General features: G+C 31.8%; 1 protein-coding gene across 1 annotated transcript; it reads left to right on the top strand.

Annotated features, from left to right (window-relative positions):
• Window positions 1–18,189: 18,189 nt before the first annotated feature.
• LOC143579536 (chaperone protein dnaJ 15-like) lies at window positions 18,190–21,719 on the top strand. Its single transcript, XM_077062813.1, has 11 exons — window positions 18,190–18,371; window positions 19,288–19,411; window positions 19,486–19,568; window positions 19,647–19,758; window positions 19,835–19,939; window positions 20,018–20,068; window positions 20,125–20,214; window positions 20,311–20,419; window positions 20,497–20,645; window positions 21,199–21,252; window positions 21,334–21,719. The coding sequence occupies exons 1-11, from the start codon at window positions 18,190–18,192 to the stop codon at window positions 21,550–21,552; spliced, it is 1,278 nt and encodes a 425-aa protein (XP_076918928.1). The 3' UTR covers window positions 21,553–21,719.
• Window positions 21,720–22,775: the final 1,056 nt, after the last annotated feature.

Below are 22,775 nucleotides of genomic sequence, written 5' to 3'. Positions count from 1 at the left end.
AAGGAGACAAGTGTTTGGAACAGATGATTTGGACCCGACTTAATCTGACTTGACAACTGAAAACACGGTCTAAAGTAGGCTAATAAATTTAAATGAACTAAAGACGTACACGGTCATCCTTCTCTTCCCTAAGGTTCTTTTTAGTTTCCCTAACATATATTTCAACAATCGATATTAAACTGATAAAAAGTTGATTCAAGAACTAGACTTTTATACTTGTAGCTAAATATAGACAAATGGACTATAAAAGCTTTTCCCACAATATATAGATAGTTTTCCTCAATTTACGAGTGTAACTAGTTATTCCATACATTGGGACCAACTTGGTTATTAATGGACAATGGAAATTATAACAGGTGTACATGATAATATCCCTGTAATCTCTTTTTAAGAGCCAAAAATAGGTTTGAATCTTTAAGACAATTCATATATACGGAATCAAAATAGATTCATAATTTAACTGAACAGACTTTGATTTAATTCATTTTTATATAAGAACACATGAAAATCTGATATAAGTATTTTGCGCGTTTGTTTAGAAAGTTAATTTCATAATCATACAATCAATCATGCAATCAATGCCAGTTTTTCGAAATGTGACTCGACTTTTCAAATTAAGATCCACCATCAAAGACAACTTATAGTTTAACTTTTAATTTGCATGAAAGACTATTTTCACCAAAAGTTTTATAACATGATTCATGATCCCAAATTAAATATTACTCTAATTGTAGATTAACTTCGTTAATTATTCGGGTCGGTGTTCAATTTGAAGAATTTGAAGAAATACATATATTTTATGAATTAAAAATTTAAAAATCCAAATTATGCCTTAAAAGACATTAGAAGCATGTGTGGGTATACCAAGTATGGAAAGAGATACATGGTATTTGGTTTGGTTTTGTTCAGGTGGTGTTGGGCCCACCACAAAATAATATGTAAGTTTTGGTTTGCGTGATTGACGTTGAGATGTTGGAGGGAATTTAATAAGGTTTCTCAAAATCTGCCCAAATCTTACTCCAACATCACACACTTTTTATTTATATTTTTCTATGCATCAATCAAAACTACTTCCAAAGACTTCACTGCAACTCCAAACATGACCCACCTTTGTTCCCTCTTCCTTGTTTCCTTTGTCAAACTTCTTTTACAAATCAAAATTTCATAAATTTATTTGTATAAAATAATTTTCTAACCTATAATAAACAATGATATTTCTATAGAATTTTGAATACCATGATTCAAATCCTGACATATGTTAATTATTCTTTTGGCATAGTACTACAGTTTAGACGTAAGAATATATGAGTGTATGAGTTATCATTCAAAATCAGTAACAACAATGATTTTCATCTTTGAGTTAACACATATGGTTCGATATAACCGGTTAAGATACATGTCATTAGGGTTAAGCAAAAACCAAGCTGTTAACGAAAATTATCATTCGAAATTAACCATAACCGAACAAAACCAACGGTTATGATTAAAGGAACTGAATCTGATTAATCGACCATTTGGTTAAGGTTACGATTAACGGACCTTTGTTAACCGAACCAAACCTTGCATGTTTGTGTTTTTCCAAATTTTATACGTATATTTCTATCTTTTATACCATCATTTTAAGCTCCCAACATTTAAATTCATGCTATAATATACTAATCATCGATAATATAGCTTGAAACACCATTACAACGTTTCGAACCGATATATTTCAGCTTCGAAACTTCATAATTGAACTTAGAACACCATAACCGAACCATTTTCAACTTAAAGAAAGGAAAAAATGGCTAGGAGAATTAACCGAATTAACCAACCATTCGATTATGGTTATGATTAAGTAATCTTCTATGACCGAAACTCAGTTATGGTTACGCTTAAGCCCTCATAACCGAACCGAAGCGACCCAATTTTGCAAACCCCACGTGTCATACTTAAAGTTCTACTTACTGTAATACTGTATGAAGTTAAGTTTATGATTCATGCATGTACTTGTAAATCTTTAAAGAACACAAATCAAATTTCCATTCTCCTAGAATTTCATTCGATTATTTAATATTTATAGTGGAAATCTTTATGCTATATATTAATTACCAACTTACCCACACCCACCATCAACCAATTGTCCAATTGTGTGTGTGTATATTTATATATGCAACTAACATGCGTAATATTTTTGGTATAAACAGTAACAGTAGAACACACTTTTTGTTTGAACAAAGTTGGTGGCTTGAAACATAGAATCTAAATTTGATGTAGTGGAGTTTTTCTATGTGAACGTGTACGATTAAGTTGTAAAAGTAGTAACAAAAGCTATGATTTGAGGTCAAGAAATGATCATGTTGCTTGAAAGTCATTGATCCATCTCACTTTCCAACTCATAGTACACATTTTGGGTTTTAAGATTCAAAGTTTATTTTCATAAATAGGTGAAATTCTAACTTGTGTTAGTTGAGGAAATATCCTTCCCACTCTATAAAATCAAATTGGAGAAAACTAACAAACTAAATAAAAGATGCAAAATTTTATGTGAGGTGCTTATTTCTTTAATTTGAAGTATAAAAAATGTATGTATAACTATTTTTAGATATATTTAAGCCAAAATCTCACCAAACAGGTGGAAATGACACATGAACTATCGAATTTATCACAACATCATTAGGTGGCACCCTTCACGTGTATCACCACACCGTCATCAGTTCGTGGTTGACATGACACGTCACATGTATAATGTACTGCCATATCATAACATAGTTTCTAAGTCGTAAAATTTTTATGAAATAGGTTGAGATGATACATGCACTATCATATTATTGACTACACCGTCGTTAAAATATGTGACATGTCACATGTACAAACACATTATCCTCATTGATCATTCACATGTAAAATGACCCATGCACTATCGTTAAGCAAAGAAAAACTGCATTTAGCTAACTTACTAACTTCAAATGAATATCATTTGTTTTATATGTGTAAAAAAAATAAAATTAAAAACCTTACTAAAAGTATAGTGAGTCATATTTTTGTTTAAATTTCCATAAGTAGTTGAGAGATGGGACAGTTTGTGGGACCAAGTAATTAGCTAATGGTGAAAATTTGAGTCCTCTAACATGGCTCCTAGGGGACCTGAAATCATGGCTGTAGATTTGAAGACATACATTAGGATTCTCCATAACATTTATTTAAACCTAATTATCACCTTTATTCAACTTTTAGATTATTATACATACATGTGGATCCAATGGTTTGTGTTTATTCATCAACTATAACACATAAATCCTAAAAGAGGTTGGGCCACCATGACACAAGATTAGTGTTAATTTTAACAAAGCTTCATGAAGTGACAATCTCTTCTTCCTAATAAAGCTTTGATTTTAAGCATGTAGTTGTTGGAGACTTCTATCATGGATTTTTTCCTTATTCAGTTCGGTTCAGTTCGGTTTAATTAAGCTTTAGTTAGGATTCAATGTACCATGGGGTGTCTATTAATATTAGATTGTATGGATAGAAAAGATGTTAATCACAAATAAAGCTTTAGTTTGATTAAGCTTTAGTTAGGATTCAATGATGTTAATCACAAATAACAAACAGATGGATACATAATGATCATGTGATGATATTTTCATTTAATGCTAGCTTATTTTTATTAGATAAATAAATATTAGGCTTTTTTTCATGGGTATTATTATGACTACTAATTAATATACAAGTTTCAAAAGTGCAATATTTAAATATTCATTATTAAATGTTTTAAAAAAATCTTATTAATAAAACTGGTATTTGAATTAAACAAATAAATGCTTAAACTTGGTGAGTCCTATAAAGATTCAAAAACAATATAGTTTTTAAGTCAAGACGATTGTGAAGAAAGGAATTTTCGACTCAGTTGTTAATTATTCGTTTTTGTAGTTTGTTAGTATGAACTGTAAGTAATTAAACATTAGCCGGGTAGAGTGGCTTATTAATTCTCTTTTGCACTTGTAATTCTTTCAAGCTAGCTTTTTGCTAGTCGTTGCCTTTATATAATTCCGACGTTTCAAACAAATTAATTACACGTGGATCGTTTTTTCTCATTTGTATAAAAACGAGAAATAGACTTAAACCCTGATTTTTTCTCATTTTTTTTCATTATAATAACAAGAAGTAAGCTCTTAAGTTTTGAACGTGTAGATGATTCATAGACAAAGAAAGGGTATTATATTTATGAACTAATGTTCAAAATCTACGCATACGCCCATTTAAAAAATACTAAAATAGTATAAGATATATGTTGTTTAGGTAGATATTAGATTGCTTTTGGTTTTGAATTTGGAACTATTAATTTCTTGAAGGCTCGAACTGTTGTGAGTTTGATTGACAATGACAAAAGGGTAAAGAAATAACATTTTAACTACTAGAAGTCTAGAATGTTGGGGGTTTGCCTAGCTCACACAATCACATAGTTAATCATGAGTTTTTTATTTGTTTTTTTTTCTTAGTTATAGATTGCTAGGAATCTTATAAAGATTTTCATTTAAGTTTCTCAAAAATTTTTTTTATGATTTATTGAAAATAATTAAATAAAATATATATTTTATGAGTTTCGTGTAAGTGTAAAATAAAGTATATGTTTTATGAGTTTGATCTCAAAAGGTAAGAACTTTACGTTTCCAATCACAAATATGGATGTATATGTTTGAAATGATTATTGTGTTTGATCAAGAAAGATAGGAATTTGATTTGATCGATAATTTGAAGGAAACCTGCCATTATTAGGGTTTTCGGGCAGGTATGTTTTGCCTAGTCTTCTTAAAGCGAAACCTAGTAACACAAAGGTTAGTTTGGGCCAAAGAACGGTCTAGGAGAAAATGTTTAATCTTCGCCTAGGATAAATGGTCTAATCTTCGCCCAAACAGTTTAAGTGAAGGCATGGTTAGGTGAAAGCTCACCTAGACGAACATTGGTCTAGGTGGAATGTTAAAATTGGATGAAAGTCTACAACTTTCGCCTAGATTAACCAAACGAAAGTTGGGTTCAAGTAAATGCATGATGAAAATGAATGTATGTGATGTTTTGCCTAATAGGTAGGTATGATGCTATCTAAGATTCGTTTAGGACCATAGGCGAATGATAATAATAAGGATTCATCTGAAACCGTAAGGCTATCAGTTTTGCCTAGTGCAAAGGGCGGAAGTATATGATGATTAAGGTTGCTAGTAATAGACGAAACTTTACCCATTTCACATGTGATAATTGTTTAGCAATCCAAGTGTTGTGATACAAGAAAGGATCACTTAGAATCTAAATGATTGCAAGCCCAAACGACCATGTGAGTTCTAGATCCCCTTTTAACCTGTTTTGGGGTGGTCTTCATAATGGTAAGATATTATTAATGGTTTGTATGTGTTTGTAAACGTATATATTTTTTATAGTATGGATATGGTAAAGTGTTACATTTCATAAGTCCACAATTGTATGTTTGACCATGATGCATGATGTGGCAATGCCTTTTTGGTTGTCCGCAATTTTCCAATTGTGTATGCTATGAATGATGAAGATCATTTTCATAGGGGGTAGTCACAATCTCATATGATGTATGGCCATATTTAGATAACTAAACATGTTGACCTATAGTACATGCATGTTAGACGCTTGTTATGAATGAACGTTTAGCACTCTTGTAGTATGTATGTGTTATTATATATATAATAACGGTCTTTGAATGATATGAATACTAGGAAAACTACAACTCACTCAACATCGGTTACTTTTAGTACGCATATTAGGTTAAGTGCATGTTAGTTTGGGAAGGTATGGTCATGAGCGACACTGAAACAAGGTTAATATAATCTGGAGTGAGCTGCAGTTTTCGTTTATGTGGTTTGTCCAAATATACGGTTTTAGTCCAATAGTTTCGAATCTGCGATTTTCGTCCCTATGGTTTCATTTTGCTTGCAATTAAACCCGAATTCACTAATCCCGTTAAGTCTGCTCGTTAAAACCATCAGCGTGCCCTTCACGTGAGGGACATTTTTGTTTTTTTTTTTCTCAAATACACCCCAACCATTTACGTGGGGGAGCTTGTGAATTAAGACTGAAGTTTATTTGGGGAGAAAAGGGACCAAACTGCCCCTCACGTGAGGAGCACGCTGATGGGTTTAACGAACAAACTTAACGGGGTTAGTGAATTCGGGTTTAATTGCAAGTGAAATGAAACCACATGAACGAAAATCGCAAATTTAAACTATTGGACTAAAACTGCAGATTTGAACAAACCACATGGACGAAAACCACAGTTTACTCTATAATCTGGCTGAAAACTGGCAAGAACATTTATGTTTGTTATGTTTTGTAGGACTTTTATGTCTGTGTATGACAATATACTTGTTTTATTCGAGATGTATGACATGTTTTAAACAATTCGGTTATATGTGTATGAATTTAACATGATTTGAGTAAGTGTTACAAAACCCTTAGTTTAAGAATTTTCATTATTATTAATAAATATTAAGAACCGAACCTATAATTTGGCATATACATAAAGAATAAAATCTATAATTTATTACTAAAATAAACCGTTCATGCAAAAATGTTATTTATTAGCTTTTCTAAAGTCATTACAAATAATTAATAGTATTAATATTGTTGGATAAAGATTTAAGAGCATTTACCGACTACAATTATTCCACCATGTTTTCTATAAAGTCGTAAAGTAAGCAACATATGACTCCACGTGTCACATGTTTCTTCATAGTTGAAATTTGGTTGTGAATGAGAATTCCATTATGGAGTCGGTTTAAGTTTATATTCAACGTGTCTCATTGAAACAACTTAAATTAAAAACATGTTTGAGATTGAGTTTGGAAAATGTTTATTGGCTTATTAGTGTTTTTAAAAAGTAAATAAGTTAAAATGTGTGTAGTAATCATAAAAATATTTCTTAGTTTAGCTTCTTGATAGGGTTAAAAAACAATTTTCTAAAAACCTCAAGTTTTGGCTTTTCAAAATGACTTTTTGAAAAAGCCAAAAAGCATTTTTAAAACTCAATCCCAAACATACCCTAATATTGTTATACTATTTGTAAAATAATTTATAAATGTATGTGTAAATCAAAAATTACCAAATAATTAACAACCGTGATTTATGATGTTAGAGACATAAGCAAGCTCAAAAACTCAAAAGATAGCCCTCTTGAAGGTTCTTATTTCAACATTTATCAGCTAGCCGAAACCCGACCCGAGAAATCATTAACCCAAACTCGAAAGTATTTATATTCATGGAACTTGAACCTAAATCACTCTAATTCGGTTTGGTTGTTGGTTACTCGTTCATGGGTTTCGGGTCAACCTGAAAAAATATGTTATGCGCTTTATACCCTAATAATGTGTGCTCATTTGTTTAGCATTGTATCACATATTCATTTTAGCTCTTCGATCAATTGGCATTTTAATGATTTCAAGTTTTATGACTATTCTACTTCTAAGTTCCGATTGCTTATTTATTTTACTAATTGTACGAATTTTACGCTTTTAATTATGTCTTCAACTACATTTCTATAGGTTTTTGTTCTATCGATTACAAATACGTTCGATTCTACATGTTTTATTTGATCGGTTTTTGTTCATGTCTACATGTTTTTGTTCGATCATATCCACATATGTTCCCAATACCCAGTCAAACAGTTATTTTTTCTTTTTTGGTCAAATACTTAAAACTCGATTAACCCAACCCGAAAAATCACGAGAGATTAGTGTCGAGTTTCGGTTCTAAATTAAACTTTTCAAACCCGATGAACACGATCAGAGAAATCCGAGACCTGAAAGTACAATCCGAAACTCTAATCTCGTAGAAACTTCGATAGTTCGATAACTAGCAATCAATTAAATTTACTTGATGTAAATCGACATATATATGCATATGTATATAATATTTATAAAACATCTCGATCATAACAAATTGTGTTTTGAGATAGGCCAAATGAAGCACATGGTTTCACCCATTGATGAAGGGAGAAACATGTGAATGATAGCATCATCCTTCTGTCCATGGCTTTGTAGCCTAGTGGCATCTTGGTGGTGGGATAAGGCTTAGGGACCATAAGGTCCTGGGTTCGAATCCCATAAAAGGGGGTTTTCCCAACTTTTGTTGGCTTTCCTCCTGAATTGGTGGTTAGGCATTATTGCCTAGTGGAGATGGATATGATCGCGTGGTTCTGCTGGTACTATACTCCAGTGGTCCGTGAGTGATCCTAAATTTGCCGTTCAAAAAAAAAAAAAAAAGATAGCATCATCCTTCTATGGTAGGGTCTACATATAGCATATTGGTCATACATGGGACCCACAAATGGTGTTAGGACCCACATGAACTAACCCCCTAGTTTGGAATTTTAAGTAGGGACTAGGGAGGTGATTAATTTGCATCTTGTCCAATCAAAGCTTTCCATTTAATCAAGGATTTCATATAAATATAAACAAATGGATTGTAATGGTTTCCATCCCATATTTGAAAAACAATTAAATTAATCAAATACTATTAAACACTTTTAAAGGCCATTAATCATGCTTACTTTGTGGATGTGATTGAAATTGATGCCTATATTATCACCTTAAGATTGCCCAAATCTCCATGTGTCCCACCATGGTGTGCTTTGTCAAGTAAAATGTTAACCAATCAAAATCATGATTAAACTAGTTTAAATTTTAAAACAATGTTTTTAAAACCAAACCAGTAACTTTCCAGCTCTTTTGTTTAACTAGTCATGCTGGTTTAAAAGATCAGTTTCTCAACAAAGTTCCGCGAACTATGTTCGGATCTCTCAAAGCAGTCTATTTCATTATGTCTTGCTTTTTATCTTGTAACAGAGTCGTTGCTTTCTAGATTTCTCAGTTTAACTAGTTACATCGACTGATCGATACGATTTTTAAAACAATGTTTCAAGTTATAATTGTTTTCACTGTAAATGGCTCTACCCTCGTTTATGATAATTTGATAATAATAAAAACCTTATTTGGTTATTGGTTAAATACTAAAATACATTTTGGTAACACACAATTCAAGATCCTTGTCAAATACATCAACATGTGTCATTTAGTTAATGCATAATATTGAAAATAATGGAATGATATTAAAGCATTTATGGATGTAAATTAATAATACAAAAAAACTTTAATGTTTGACTTAAAATAAAAATCAGAAACTAATTATGCATCATGCCTTGATTATAATATTATATTAATGAAATCAAAATGATATCCCACACCATGATACAGCTCCATTAACTTTCTAGCCAATCTTTTTGATAACCAATACTTTGAAGTTTGAAAGAGTCCAAAAAGATAAACCATCCAAATAGGTGACTTAGTTTTCAAGTTGTAATCTACCTTTTTTGGATATGTCTAAAGCATATTTTTCTCAAAGTATTCCAAACAATGTGGGTATGACTCAATAAGTCCTTCCATGTATTCCAAGTGACACCACCTACTTCTCTGCTTTTTTAAATTAATAAATAATATAGAAGATGGATTAAGATGTGGAGTTAACTTTAAGTCATGTGAACTTTGAATTCCTCCTCTCTTTGTCTTTTTGTGTTTGTAAAAGAAAAAAGAACTTGTAAGAGCCACATATTACATAATATTTTGTGTGTTTCAATCAAAGACAATCTTTTATAGGTTTGATATTTGTTTTTAGAATTATAGACAGACAGAAGCACAAAAGGATAAGTTTATATGAAAAGTTATTTATATAAAAATATGAACATGGTTAACGTAGACACATTAACCACATGCCATAGCAATAATCGACCGGTCTGTTTATAAGATTCACTTAGCCAGAACTGTTGATTTTGTTCAGTTATGACTAATTTCAGTTAACTTTTTCATTCAATCATTATGGTTCCGTTTTGACACACCTATAATATTACATGTGTTTCAACTTTTAATCAGAGACAATCTTTAATAGGTTTAATTATTTGTTTTTAGAATTATAGTCACAAAGAAGCACAAAAGGATAAGTTTAAATTAATAGTTATTTATTTATATGAAATAATAAAATATGAATTGTGATATAAACTATATAACTAAATGATGAAGTATAGCATGGTAGATTAGATTTAGACTTGATATAAAAACAATATGAAAATAGGGTTGGGTAGACTTAGTCAAGCAAATGAGATACATTGAAAGTGGTTTTGGGTCGGGCTTTCCCCATTAAAGTAAACACATAAACGGCTACGTAAACACCACATGAGGCATTACTTGTACTTTTGTGATGGACAGCGCACCTAATACTATTGGATATATATATATAAAAATCGATCTTTATATGAAAGCAAAACAAGAAAAACTTAAATTAAGGTGTATCGTACATGGTATCTAAAAGGTTTGATAAATATTTGAAATTGATTAATGAAAGTATTCTCTTGTAATGTATGTAAGACTATGTGTTTTGGGATTAACTAAAAATGAAAGTATTCTCTTGTAATGTGTGTAAGACTATGTGTTTTGGGATTAACTAAAGACCACCGTCGTTTTAGAAAACTGTTAAAAAGAATTTGGGTCGAAGGCAAAAAAAAAGCCTTAAATAAAAGAAGTTTTTTTGTTAGTTTTAAATAATATAATTCTTAAATGAGCTATATAACAATAGATTTAAAAAATGTCTCAAGTATGACTATATATAACCGTACCTTTTGGTTGGGAATCATATACACATTTGCCCATAGATCAAATTAATGGTTGTGTAAATAAGTTTAAATTATACATATTGTTTTTCATAAAAGATATATATAATTTTTTTTGAAAAAAAAAATAGGGCCGAGCGGTGTGTCGGGCCAGGGTCCGTCGACCACCCTACCGTCCTTGAGAGCCGGCCTGCTAGAAACCTATAGTTAAAGCGTCACGTTACTGCTACAAAAGCAGGAAACCGTTAACTAACAGACCCTTAGTTAATGCGTTGTGAGCTAATTAGAGATTAAATAAAAAAAAACTTTCATTGATGCATTTAGGGATGAACCTCACTTAATTTGGCATGCCGCATTCAAGGTGCTAATACATTTGATATTTAAGATTATGTGATTAGAGATTGTTTGGTTTTATTAACAATTTAATTATCATAATATTTGAGAATAAATAAATTAGTGGTATATAGCTAAAAGATGTGGTATCCATGATCACCTTTCATTACCAAATGGCTTTTGCATGATAGTGTATGCATCTAGATGTCTCTCAACAGGAGAGTTTGGTTTCTATACTTGGGACATTGATGTAGAATAAGTACACATATAGATCTAACATATTCGGGTTTAGATCCGTGTTTCTTTAATATTATATTTTTTATCGTGTAAACTGTATAAACATATCGTATGTTTATTTGTTTTCAAAGAAAATAAGCAAGAGACAAAAAGATCTCACTACACAAACACAACAATATACGATGATTTGGGTGAGTTTTAACATATTCACTGTCCGCTCTTTGGTCTTCTTACAAGATTAGTTCTTCGCTAAGTTTCTCTTTCAAAATGATAATAGTTCACCGGTAAACGTCTCTCTAAGATAGTAGAGATCATCACAATTCACAACTTCTCTTTAGTACGTGAGAGTTAACCGCCGTTTCTCTTTAATTATGAGATAACCACTAGATCTCAATTCTCCTTTTGTTACAGTGTAGTGTGGAGGAGATCACTACTCAAAAGATTTATTAATCTTGGTATCTTATAACTTAGTCTTTTTTTAGTAAACTAGGGTTTTCGTCTTTGTGGTTTATTTAAATATGCAATTTTAGTCTAATAGTTTTAAATTTGCAGTTTACTTTCCTACGGTTTCATTTCACTTGCAATTAAATCCGACTCCACTAACCCTGCTAACTTAGACCGTTAAACCCTACTAATAGTTTTAAATGTCTGTTTTCCCCATCCAACCCTAAGTCAAACATGTCAAAACCTAGATTTTCATAATTGTGATTTAGGGTTGGGTTTTGATTTGGGTAGAAAAAATGTAAAAAAATGCCCCTTGCGTGAGGGGCATGCTTGTTGCATTAACAACCCAATTTAACGGGGTTAGTGAGATTGAGTTTATTGCATATGAAATGAAACCACAGAGATGAAAACGCAAACCGAAAACTATTAGACTAAAATCCTATTTAAAACTTAAATAATGTTTTATAAAACCGCAATTCACTCTTTTTTATGAAACCCTATTTAAAACTTAAATAGTGTTTTATAAAACTATTATTCTATAATCCAATTCAACTTTTCTAGAGCTTTGTATTTATCTTCATGTTATTATTAAGTAACCTTGAATTAATCATTTATCATCTTATTTCCGTCTTCAAACTGCATGCACCGACCTAAACCACATGAGGGATCCCAAAAGTACATAATGCATTCATGTGATTCAAAAAGTAACATGATTTTATATACCGTCTTCATACACCGACAAGATTTGATTATGAGTGTTCAATCAATCGAATTTCCAATGTTCAAATTAATTGTATTATTCGAATTTAACCGATTTAAAGCAGGATTGAAATAAATTACTGAATTAGAATCAAATTCGAATTCTATTCTGATATAGGGCCTATATCATATATGACATAATCATGAATGATTAACCACTTAGTTAAAAAAAAAGGACATATCATTGCATTTTGATATAGTTGAACTCAGAGCAATTTGCTATTCAAAAGTGTTAGCAGCACAATTTGTTGCCCGTTTGTATTGTGTATCGATGTAAACACTACTTATTAATGAAATATAATTAGCAAAAAGAATAAAATAATGGGTTCAAGTATAACGAACACCACGTGTTAGAAAGCAATACCACACTTTCAAGATACCATCAATGTTCAAACAAAGAGAACTTTAAACCATTACAAACCATGTTAAAATATAAGTAAACCTAATGCACATCTAGTTTTATATACTTTTTGGGAACTTATTTGGTATATAAAATTCTTGTAAGTTATACATACATGCATGCATGTTCTTGCATGATGATGTCTTGACCTAGTTTCTTTTATTATACCTTATTTAAAAAGGGTTTAGGATAAAAAGAATCCTACAAGTTTTGGAAGCATGTGTCCCATAAAGAATCTAAGTAGATAGAGATTATTGTTTAGGCTGAGGGGTGGGGGGGGCGCGAGTGGGGGCGCCAGCCAATAATATTGTGACGTGTGGCAGAGAGAGAAACTTGATAAGATGGGTGTTGGAGCCCCCGCTCGCGCCGCGGGACATGGTGTGGAGGGGCGCGAGAGGGGGCGCGAGCGGTTTTTTTTTTATTTTTTTATAAATGTATTAAAAAAACGTATTATTAAAAAAACTCATAAATTATTTAAAAAAACACACATTAATTAAAAAAACACATTAATATCTAAAAAAAATTAAAGTACTAAAAAAAAACATTATTCTTATTCTTCGGCTTGGTCTTCTTCGATCAACCTCTTCCGGATACGTTCCTTTTGTTTTTCCATCAGCATTTGGTCGACCGGATTTAGGTTACTGAAGTCTCTTGTAAGGAATTCCAAATCTCTCATTCTTTTTTTTTTCCTTTTTGTCATTAGAGACCACCTCCATGGTTTTGTTGAATTTATTGAGGGATTCAACAAGATCGTTGATGTTTACGGCTTCCCCCTCAGCCGGTTTTTTGCCCCTGGCGTCCCTTCCCAATGGCCGCCTCCTCGGCGGTGAAGACGTTTCCTCCCCCGCAACGTTTAGGTCGAATCCAACCCGGCAATCCGACCCGGCGGAAGTGCTATACGCTCCAGACGAACTAGTTTTAGTCCGTTTCGGCCCTACTTCCGCATCAAGGTCCGGCGCCACCAGCTCAACCCACTTAGAACACCTTCTCAACCTCTCCCACACCTTTACACCGTCCCACGTCTTCACCGTCCCATACCTCCGCAGGCACTCCTGCTTCCACTCTTCGACAGTGAAATTATAAACCGCCAAATCGTCACTGCCACTTGATCTCATACGACCGGCGTTCCTGTTGAACAGATTAGTAAACAAGCCGACAAATTTTCTGATTTCGGTCCACCGACCCGAAATCATATCGGCGTTCCGCTCTGTACTCCCAACGAGCGAATAGAACGTCTCCCTAACCTTTGTCCAAAAGACCTTGCTCTTTTGGTAGTCCGCTGCAAAATGCATAAATAAATTTGTAAGTCATTTAACTTTTTTATTTAACTTTTTTATTGAAAATCATTTTTAAAAACGTTAAAACAATTACCGCAACGCCGATCCTCAGAAATGACTATCCAAGCCCGACACAGGGCTTCCTTCTCATCCGATGACCACGGAGTGGTTTTCCGTTTCGTCCTTCCAGTCGAAGCCGAACCCGACCCGTCCGTTGCAACCTGTTTTTTCCGGTGGACGCGTCTTCTTTGTCCCGCAGCTTCACCTTCTGGTTCTTGTGTCTCCGGAACTACAAAGTTAGGAGACGGTTGTATGTTGGATGGTTGAAAGCCGGATGATTGTTGCGACCCCGAATAAAACATCGCTTGGTCCGGTGCCGACCATAAATCGTCGTAACTGTAATCTGAATCTAGGTTTGGGTACCAATTTCCAGCCATGTTTTTAAAAAAAGGTTTGGAAGATGGGGTGATTTTGGGTTTTGGGTGTGGTATGTGATATTGGTATGTGATATTGGTGTTGGTTTGGGTTTGATATAGGTTTTATAGAGAGAAAAAATTGTATGTTATATTGTTGTTGGTTTGTGTTTGATATAGGTTATATAGAGAAAAAATAATTTTTTTTTTTAATAAAAAACGAGCCCAACGGCTCTATTCACGCAACCCAAGAACCCTTCACGCTCTTCCCAGCCGCTAGCCCATCCGCGCCTGCCTCTTTTTCCGCGCTCGCGCCCCTCTCGCGCCTCGGTGGTGTGGTGCTCGCGCCCCGGGGCGCGAGCGGAAGGGCTTTCGCGCCCCTTCTCGCGCTCCGCACCCCTCAGCCTTAGGTATAACAATAGTCAAGATTGGTTATTAGTTCTTACCATAAAAGAATCATAACCAGCTAGTTCAGTGCCTTTGTGTGTAGACCTTAGGTCACCTTATGTACTTGTTTTAATAAAAATTTCTTTGTGCTTTAATTATGGATCAAATTGTTTTATTTTATTTTATTTTATTTTATTTTATATTTTATGCATGTCTAACCTAAGGCTTGTACTAGATAACCTGTATTATGACATTTTTCATTTCATTAGTTTAGTTACAAGCTAGCTGTTAGTGATTGAATACATCTAATAAACTTTAAAAGATTGTTTATTCTTACAATGAATAATGTATGTAATAAAATATAAGTGTTGATTAAGGTTTACATACTTAGATAAATGTAGGTCGTTGTAATGTATTATTCATAAGAATTAAAATTCTTCGACGAGAGGCGTGATGCATTTATAAACCACTAGCTCGAGTATGTAGAAATGGTGAATACGAGCAAAACTAGCAGAAACTGAGACGGAGCATAAAAGTTTTAATACGAGGCTTGTAACGTGAATGAGCGACTAGATCATGTAAATAAAAACTAGGCATAATCACAAATGATTCAAAAACGAGTTGGGTTTTTGGATGAGATTTGAGTAGTGAACGTTTGCACGTTAGGTTGTAACAGTTGCGGTGCATTTCTAGTTCCATTTATAATGAAATTATAATAGTGATATACATAAAATATGAATTAGATAAATTTTGTTGTAGTTTGCCTACTTTTAAATTACAACACACAACCGGAATCACGTTTTGAATAAAACATGTTTACATATAACTTCGTAACTGGTGATCGGGGGACATGGTATATCGGTGACAAATCTAGAAGAAAAATAGGTATTTCAAAATTAGGGTCCTAATGGATCCTAATATTTGCTTAGTACATGGGAAGAAACCAAAAAATATTTACTAATTTTACGCTGATTTTAATTCTTATAAATATATTTAGTAAAGTTTTTTAAGCCTATATAAAAAATAATTGTATAGTCTGGCCCAGTTTTAATAGTCCAGCAACTTTAAAAGTTCAATCCATCAGTAAATTAGAAATAAATGGCCCATTAAGAAAAATAAAACGGGTTCACAAAGCATATTAAAACGCAAATTTATTTTTCATTATTATTTTGTTAAATGGCTTTAGTGCAACGGTTGTCGGGTGACTCCAAAAGGCTAACCATCCACATACAACTCACTTTACCCGAGTTCAAGTCCAAGAATAGTGGCGTTCTTCCCTATTTAATATTTTATTTTATATTTTTCTTTTTACTTATAAAAAGAATCTATTATCAAATTTTCAGTTGCTTATTTACAAGTTCTTTATATAAAATTGTTTTCTTCTTTTCTAATAACATTGGGTTTTTATCTATATATAATGTTACTTAACTTAATTCAATGAATTGATAAGGAAATTTTTAGGTCTTATAAAGTATTTGTTTGTGCATGAGTTTCCTAATGACTATTTTGACTTCTAGACAAGACATCTATAAAAAATCGCGTTGAATTTGACCTGTTAGATTTGTTGGTTGTAGATTTTTTGTATGGTTTCAAGCGAAATCTCAAACTTGGCTTTTCAAGTTGTCTTCTTTTACCACGTGTGGCTTTTTCTCGATGTGTTTTGAATACATCTTTATTTGTTTTGGCGGACGACATTATCATTAGAAGCTCCAATGCCTTTGTTGCTTTCACGGATTTAGGCACTCTGGTCTTGTTTTCTTGGGGTGTAGCTGCAGGTCCGTCTCCGAGAACCCCTTAAAATTTTGGGGCCTAGGACGCGTTAAAAAACGGGCCCTTAAAATCGCGCTCTCAATTATGTGATAAATAATTTTACAATAATGGTTGCCTTTCAAAAGCCCAAAACAAAAATATAAATGACCCCAATTATATAATGCTCTTTCGGCCTCCAAATACATTCTGGCTAAAGCAAATTAACGGTGAAAACACATACAACCTTAGTGAAAATTAGGGTTGGAAACGAACTGAACAAAGCCTTGTTCATATTCGTTTGTTTAGCATTAAACTTGTTCACGAATTGTTTATGAACACTAACTGAACGAAAAATCTTGTTCATGTTCGTTTGTTAAGGAATTGAACTTGTTCACGAATGGTCCACGAACGCAAACAAGCATGTACTAATAAAGAAAAAAACAACATTCTAAATCCAAAACATTATACATAATTACCTTAATTAAATATAAAGTTAAACACTTGAGATAATAATAATAATAATAATATGATTAGTTTCATATACACCCTTACAAACCACATTAAGATCATATATACCCAAGCAAAATTTGAAATTTCATATATGCCCTTACAAAGTAATTAAAATATTATATATGCCCTTATAAAACAATTAAGTATCATATATATCCCTATTCATTAATAATAATTTAATAAATGAGCATCTTATCGTTATTTTTCAAAAGTTTTAACTTTCATATATGCTCATTTTTAACGAATATTCCATTCCACCCCTTCCCATTACAAAATGTGTTTATACCCCATGTTATTATTTTTAATTAATCGACTCTTCCCACCTTTAACGACAACCAAATATGACTAATTTCATCTATACCCTTACAAACCACATAAATACCATATATACCCTTACAAACCACATAAATATTATTATTAATCCTATAATAATAGTAATAATAATAATAATAATAACAACAACATAACTTCGTCCCCTGATCGACTGTTTTATTTTGATAACGCCAATAAAGCACGGGTTAAATTCGTTGTTAGTTAAAAGTTAAAACAATATTTTATTAAACAAACCATTAACAAAATGAACTAAACATAAACAGTAAAATTATAAAATTTAAAGTTTAGGTTGGTTATTACAAATAAATTTTTATAAAAATACAAAACAAACTTTTAACTAACAAACATAAATGAACACATTACCAAACTTTCACGAACACAGATGAGCGAACGCAATCTCTGTTCATGTTCGTTCCTGTTATCACTATAAACAAACATAATTTCTTGTTCATGTTTGTTCATATATGAAACAAACAAACTTTCGAAAATCCATCTTGCTTTCACAGTAAATATTATTTACAGACTTTCAGTTTGTAATATTATTCACACGTACAAACACATCACCTTTTGAATTTTGGCCTTTTCATACCTGTTGAAACTGGCCACAGTAGGTAATGTTTGATCACCTTTTATACTTCTTTTGAAAAACAATTTGAAGCTAAAAATAATAATATTAATAAAACAACAAAGGAAATGGAAGGTGCAAGCAGTGGTAATAATAATAATAATAATAATAATAATAATAATAATAATAATAATAATAATAATAATAATAATAATAATAATCGCAGAGACCCGTATGAAGTGTTGAATGTTTCGAAAGATGATTCATCGGATCAAGAAATTAAATCTGCTTACAGAAAACTTGCTCTCAAGTTAGTTTCTTGATATATGTTGTTTGTGTTTGATTTCAGTTCTTGATCATGAAATTTAGGATATTATTATTATTATTATTATTATTATTATTATTATTATTATTATTATTATTATTATTATTATATCGGATCAAGATATTGTTGCCCGCTTACCTGCCTCTCTTTTGTTGTTGTTGTTCTTGTTGTTGTATCGGATCAAGATATTGTTGTCTGCTTACCTGCCTCTCTGTTATAATTGGATCCTTTTGTCTAAAATGTGCTTACTAATTATGAATGGCTTTGTTTGAATTTTTTAGGAATAGTTTGGTTTGTGTATTAGATGGTGATTAATCGGTGAGTGATAGATTCAGTTTCAGCTCATCGGAGGTAGTCGGTCAAAGCCGGTCCAAATTGGCCCAAATCGTTCAAGTTTCGGTCAAAATCTTTGAAGTATTTCAAAAATTGTGTGTGTGTATATATATATATGCAAAAGGCATAATCTTCTTCGGAACAGTGTGTTTTGCATGTAAAAAAATTTATATTTATATAATATTTTTCGGAGCTTTTGCATATAAACATATCCAAAGGGCGTTTTAATTAAAACAAATGAAACTTTAATGAAGTAAAGAAATTAAGGATCTTTTTTAAAATAATGAGTTTTTTTTATTAGAAGATACTCTACATGCATTTATATTCAAAAGCTTTGGAAAAATTTATGCAAAAACCAAATTTATAAATGTAAAAATGATGTGTTTTAATGAGTTTTTTCCATGTAAAACTCATGTATGTGTGTATAATTCTCTCATCCGATTAATCACTAGTCGGTATTATAATTCTTGTTAATTGGTGCATAATTAATGCCTTAACATATTCACTATTATCTAGCATGTCACATTGCACAACATTAATATAAGTTATTAATATTGATCATATTCAGGTATCACCCTGACAAAAATGCTAGTAATCCTGAAGCCTCAGAGCTATTCAAAGAGGTTGCATATTCTTACAGCATTTTATCCGATCCCGAAAAAAGAAGACTATATGATAGTTTAGGATTTGAGGTAGCCTCTATAAAAGAAAAAAAAAACTGTTTTTTGAAGTATTATGTGAATATATCTATTTCTGTTATTTATAGGCTCTTGATGCTGAAGCCATGGATATGGAAATTGATTTATCAAACCTTGGAACCATGAACACAATGTTTGCAGCATTATTCAGGTATTCTTTTTTTTTTTTTTTAAATGTTGAATATTAATTATTTTTCTATTTTTTTAATTTCTAGTTTTTATTTTTCAGTAAGCTCGGAGTCCCTATTAAGACAACAATTTCAGCTAATGTTCTTGAAGAAGCGTTAAGTGGGACCGTCACTATTAGACCGCTTCCGATAGGATCTTCAGTTAATGGAAAGGTGTGTATTTATATAAAAAAAATTATAATTTTTATAATTTTAAAAAAATTTGTGACCTTAGTGTAATTAAATTTAGGCCGAGAAACAAAGCGCACAGTTTTTTAGCGTTACAATAAGCGAAGAACAGGCGCAATCAGGAATTGTTGTTAGAGTTACTTCAGCTCACCAAAGCAAATTTAAGGTACTTCAAATTTTCAGAATATAATTCTTTTTTTTTTTTTTTGTAAAATACTAATATTTTTGTTAATTTAAATTGCAGCTACTTTATTTTGAGCAAGATTACAGTGGGGGATATAGTCTCGCGTTGCAGGTGATTTTTTTTTTTATTGTCATTTTCAAAATAAACAGTAACATAATGTTGTGCAGGAAGATTGTGAGATGACAGGTAAGGTGACATCGGCCGGGATGTATTTCTTGCATTATCAAGTATACAGATTTGATTTGGTTGTTAACTCGGTAAGCACTCCCCAACTCTTTAAATACATTTTATAATAAAGAAAATCCATTTTTATTTATTTTGTAACTAATAAAACTACAAAGTTAAATGTGCAGTTAGCAATGGCTAAGGATCCTGAAACCGCGTTCTTTAAAAAGTTGGAAGGTCTTCAACCGTGTGAAGTCTCGGAACTAAAATCTGGCACTCACATATTTGCTGTTTATGGTTAGAAACTACACTCTATTTATATATTTATTTTAATTATTTTTGTGCATAATATTGAAGTTTTTGTTTCTATGCAGGAGATAATTTTTTTAAAACAGCATTTTACACAATAGAAGCGGTTTGTGCGAATACATATGAGGATTCAACTCTTAAACTCAAAGATATTGAGCAGCAGATTCTGAGAAAACGAACCGAGTTACGCCAGTTTGAGACGGAATATAGACAGGTATAATTTTTAATTTTGACCCGTTTGCTTATGAATGGGCCGAGCCAAGAAAAAATGTTTTTAAAATAGGAACGTGTTGAAAATTGGCAAAAGTTAATATTAATGCACGTCTCCAAAATCTTTTTAACAAAAGCTCGGCTTGTTTATTATTTATTATTTATTATGTATACAAATATATTTATAGCTATGATTGTATGTATGTAATATAATTTTATATAATATAAATTATTTAGTTATTTATCATAATTATATATATATATATATATATATATATATATATATATATAACGGTTCGGTTCATTTAAATCTGAAATTTATTGCTAATGTAGCAATATTGTATTTGTAAACACAATCATCTTATTATTGTTTATAGAACATATTAGAAAATGAACAACATAGTGCCAACAAGTCAAACAGGCCCGTTTGACTTTTGACTAGTAGTCGAAAGTAAAGTAGACCAGACTGCGTCCGAGACTGTTTTGACCCGTTATCTAATATAAACAATGTCCAAAACACAATTTTCTTGAGTGTTTTTTTGTCTAACATTTTGCAGGCTTTGGCCCGATTCCAAGAAGTGACCAACAGATACACGCAGGAAAAACAGAACGTGCGTGCATATATTACTTTTATTTGTCACACATATATAAAATTTATATAACTCGAAAAGTTATGGTGATGCATATTATAGGTGGACGAGCTTCTAAAACAACGAGAAAGTATCCAATCATCGTTTGCCGTAGCTAGATCAATGGTTGTTGGTAACACTCAAGTTACTAATAATAATAGAAATGACAGCAAACTTAATGGCGGTGACGGTGAAAACAGCAACAATGTGAATGACAAAGGAACCTCGGATCATAAAAGTAAGAAAAGATGGTTCAATCTTAATCTCAAAGGTGATAAATAAACCGGTTGACCGAATGGTTTTATTAGATATGAATGTTGTTTCATATATGTTTTTTATATAGGGTGGTGGTACGTTCATGTTCATGGTGGTGGTACGTTCATGTTCATGTTCATGTTCATGTTCATAATGGTTTGTTAAACATTAAAATCTAATATTGTTTCATAAGATTGTTGGGATGTTTTAGTACTTGTATGTGTTTTGTTTTATAAATTAATTTAATTATTTTGTAATAGAGTAAACTGTGGTTTTCGTCATTGTGGTTTGCTCAAATCTGCGGCTTTAGTCCAATAGTTTCAAATTTGCGATTTTAGTCCATGTGGTTTCATTTCACCTGCAATTAAATCCGAATTCATTAACTCCGTTAAGTGTGGTCGTTAAACCCATCAGCATACCCTTCACGTGAAGCGCAGTTTTGTCTTTTTTCCCCCAAATGCACCCCAGCCCCTCATGTGAGGGGGGTTTGCGAATTACGGCTGGGGTTTATTTGGGGGAGAAAAAGGACAAAAACATTATACATAATTACCTTAATTATATATAAAGTTAAGCACTTGAGTTAATAATAACATAACTTCATCCCCTAATGGCCTAATCGATGGTTTTATTCTGATAATGTCAGTAAAGCACAAGTTAAATTTTGTTGTTAGTTAACAAGATTTTATAAAACAAACCATTAACAAAACGAACTAAACATCTACCTATCTTTTTAAAGCAAAACAATATTCCGCATGTCATTTTAGTATTTTACTAAGTTATCCACATAAGATGCCAAGTAATACAATTTCAATAAATAAATTATCCATCTAATAAACAATTTAATTTTAAAAACTAACTTCCAAGTTGAGGAATGTTTCAAAATAAATGGTTATAATCACCATTTATTGAGTAATAAAGGTAATTAATTGTTTTCATTGTTATTTTTTTGTTAATTTTAAGACTTTGTTATTATATTTTTTTTATTTTGGGAAATTATGTATGAATGTTTGGATTGAAATATTGGTTTAAGTCACCTGAGGTTTGGATTGATATGTTTGGTTTGAATGTTTTATTATTTTAATTATATTAATAATAAAGGATGCGTTGTTTTTGCTTTTTTTAATGAATTTATTGTTCTGTTTTCTTTTCACCATATGCTTTTGTTCTATTTGTTAGATGGGTTATGGATGTAGCTACTTTTGTTAAGTTATAGCTAATGCATGAAGAAATGGGTCTGGTCGGTATAAGAC

This window comes from Bidens hawaiensis, unplaced genomic scaffold (assembly GCF_021521415.1).
Source record: "Bidens hawaiensis isolate Kalapana, Puna unplaced genomic scaffold, B.hawaiensis_p1.1 tig00029870_1, whole genome shotgun sequence".
NCBI classification, from domain to species: domain Eukaryota; kingdom Viridiplantae; phylum Streptophyta; class Magnoliopsida; order Asterales; family Asteraceae; genus Bidens; species Bidens hawaiensis.
Note: the sequence above shows the minus strand (reverse complement) of the source record. Positions and strands in the feature narration are given on the sequence as shown.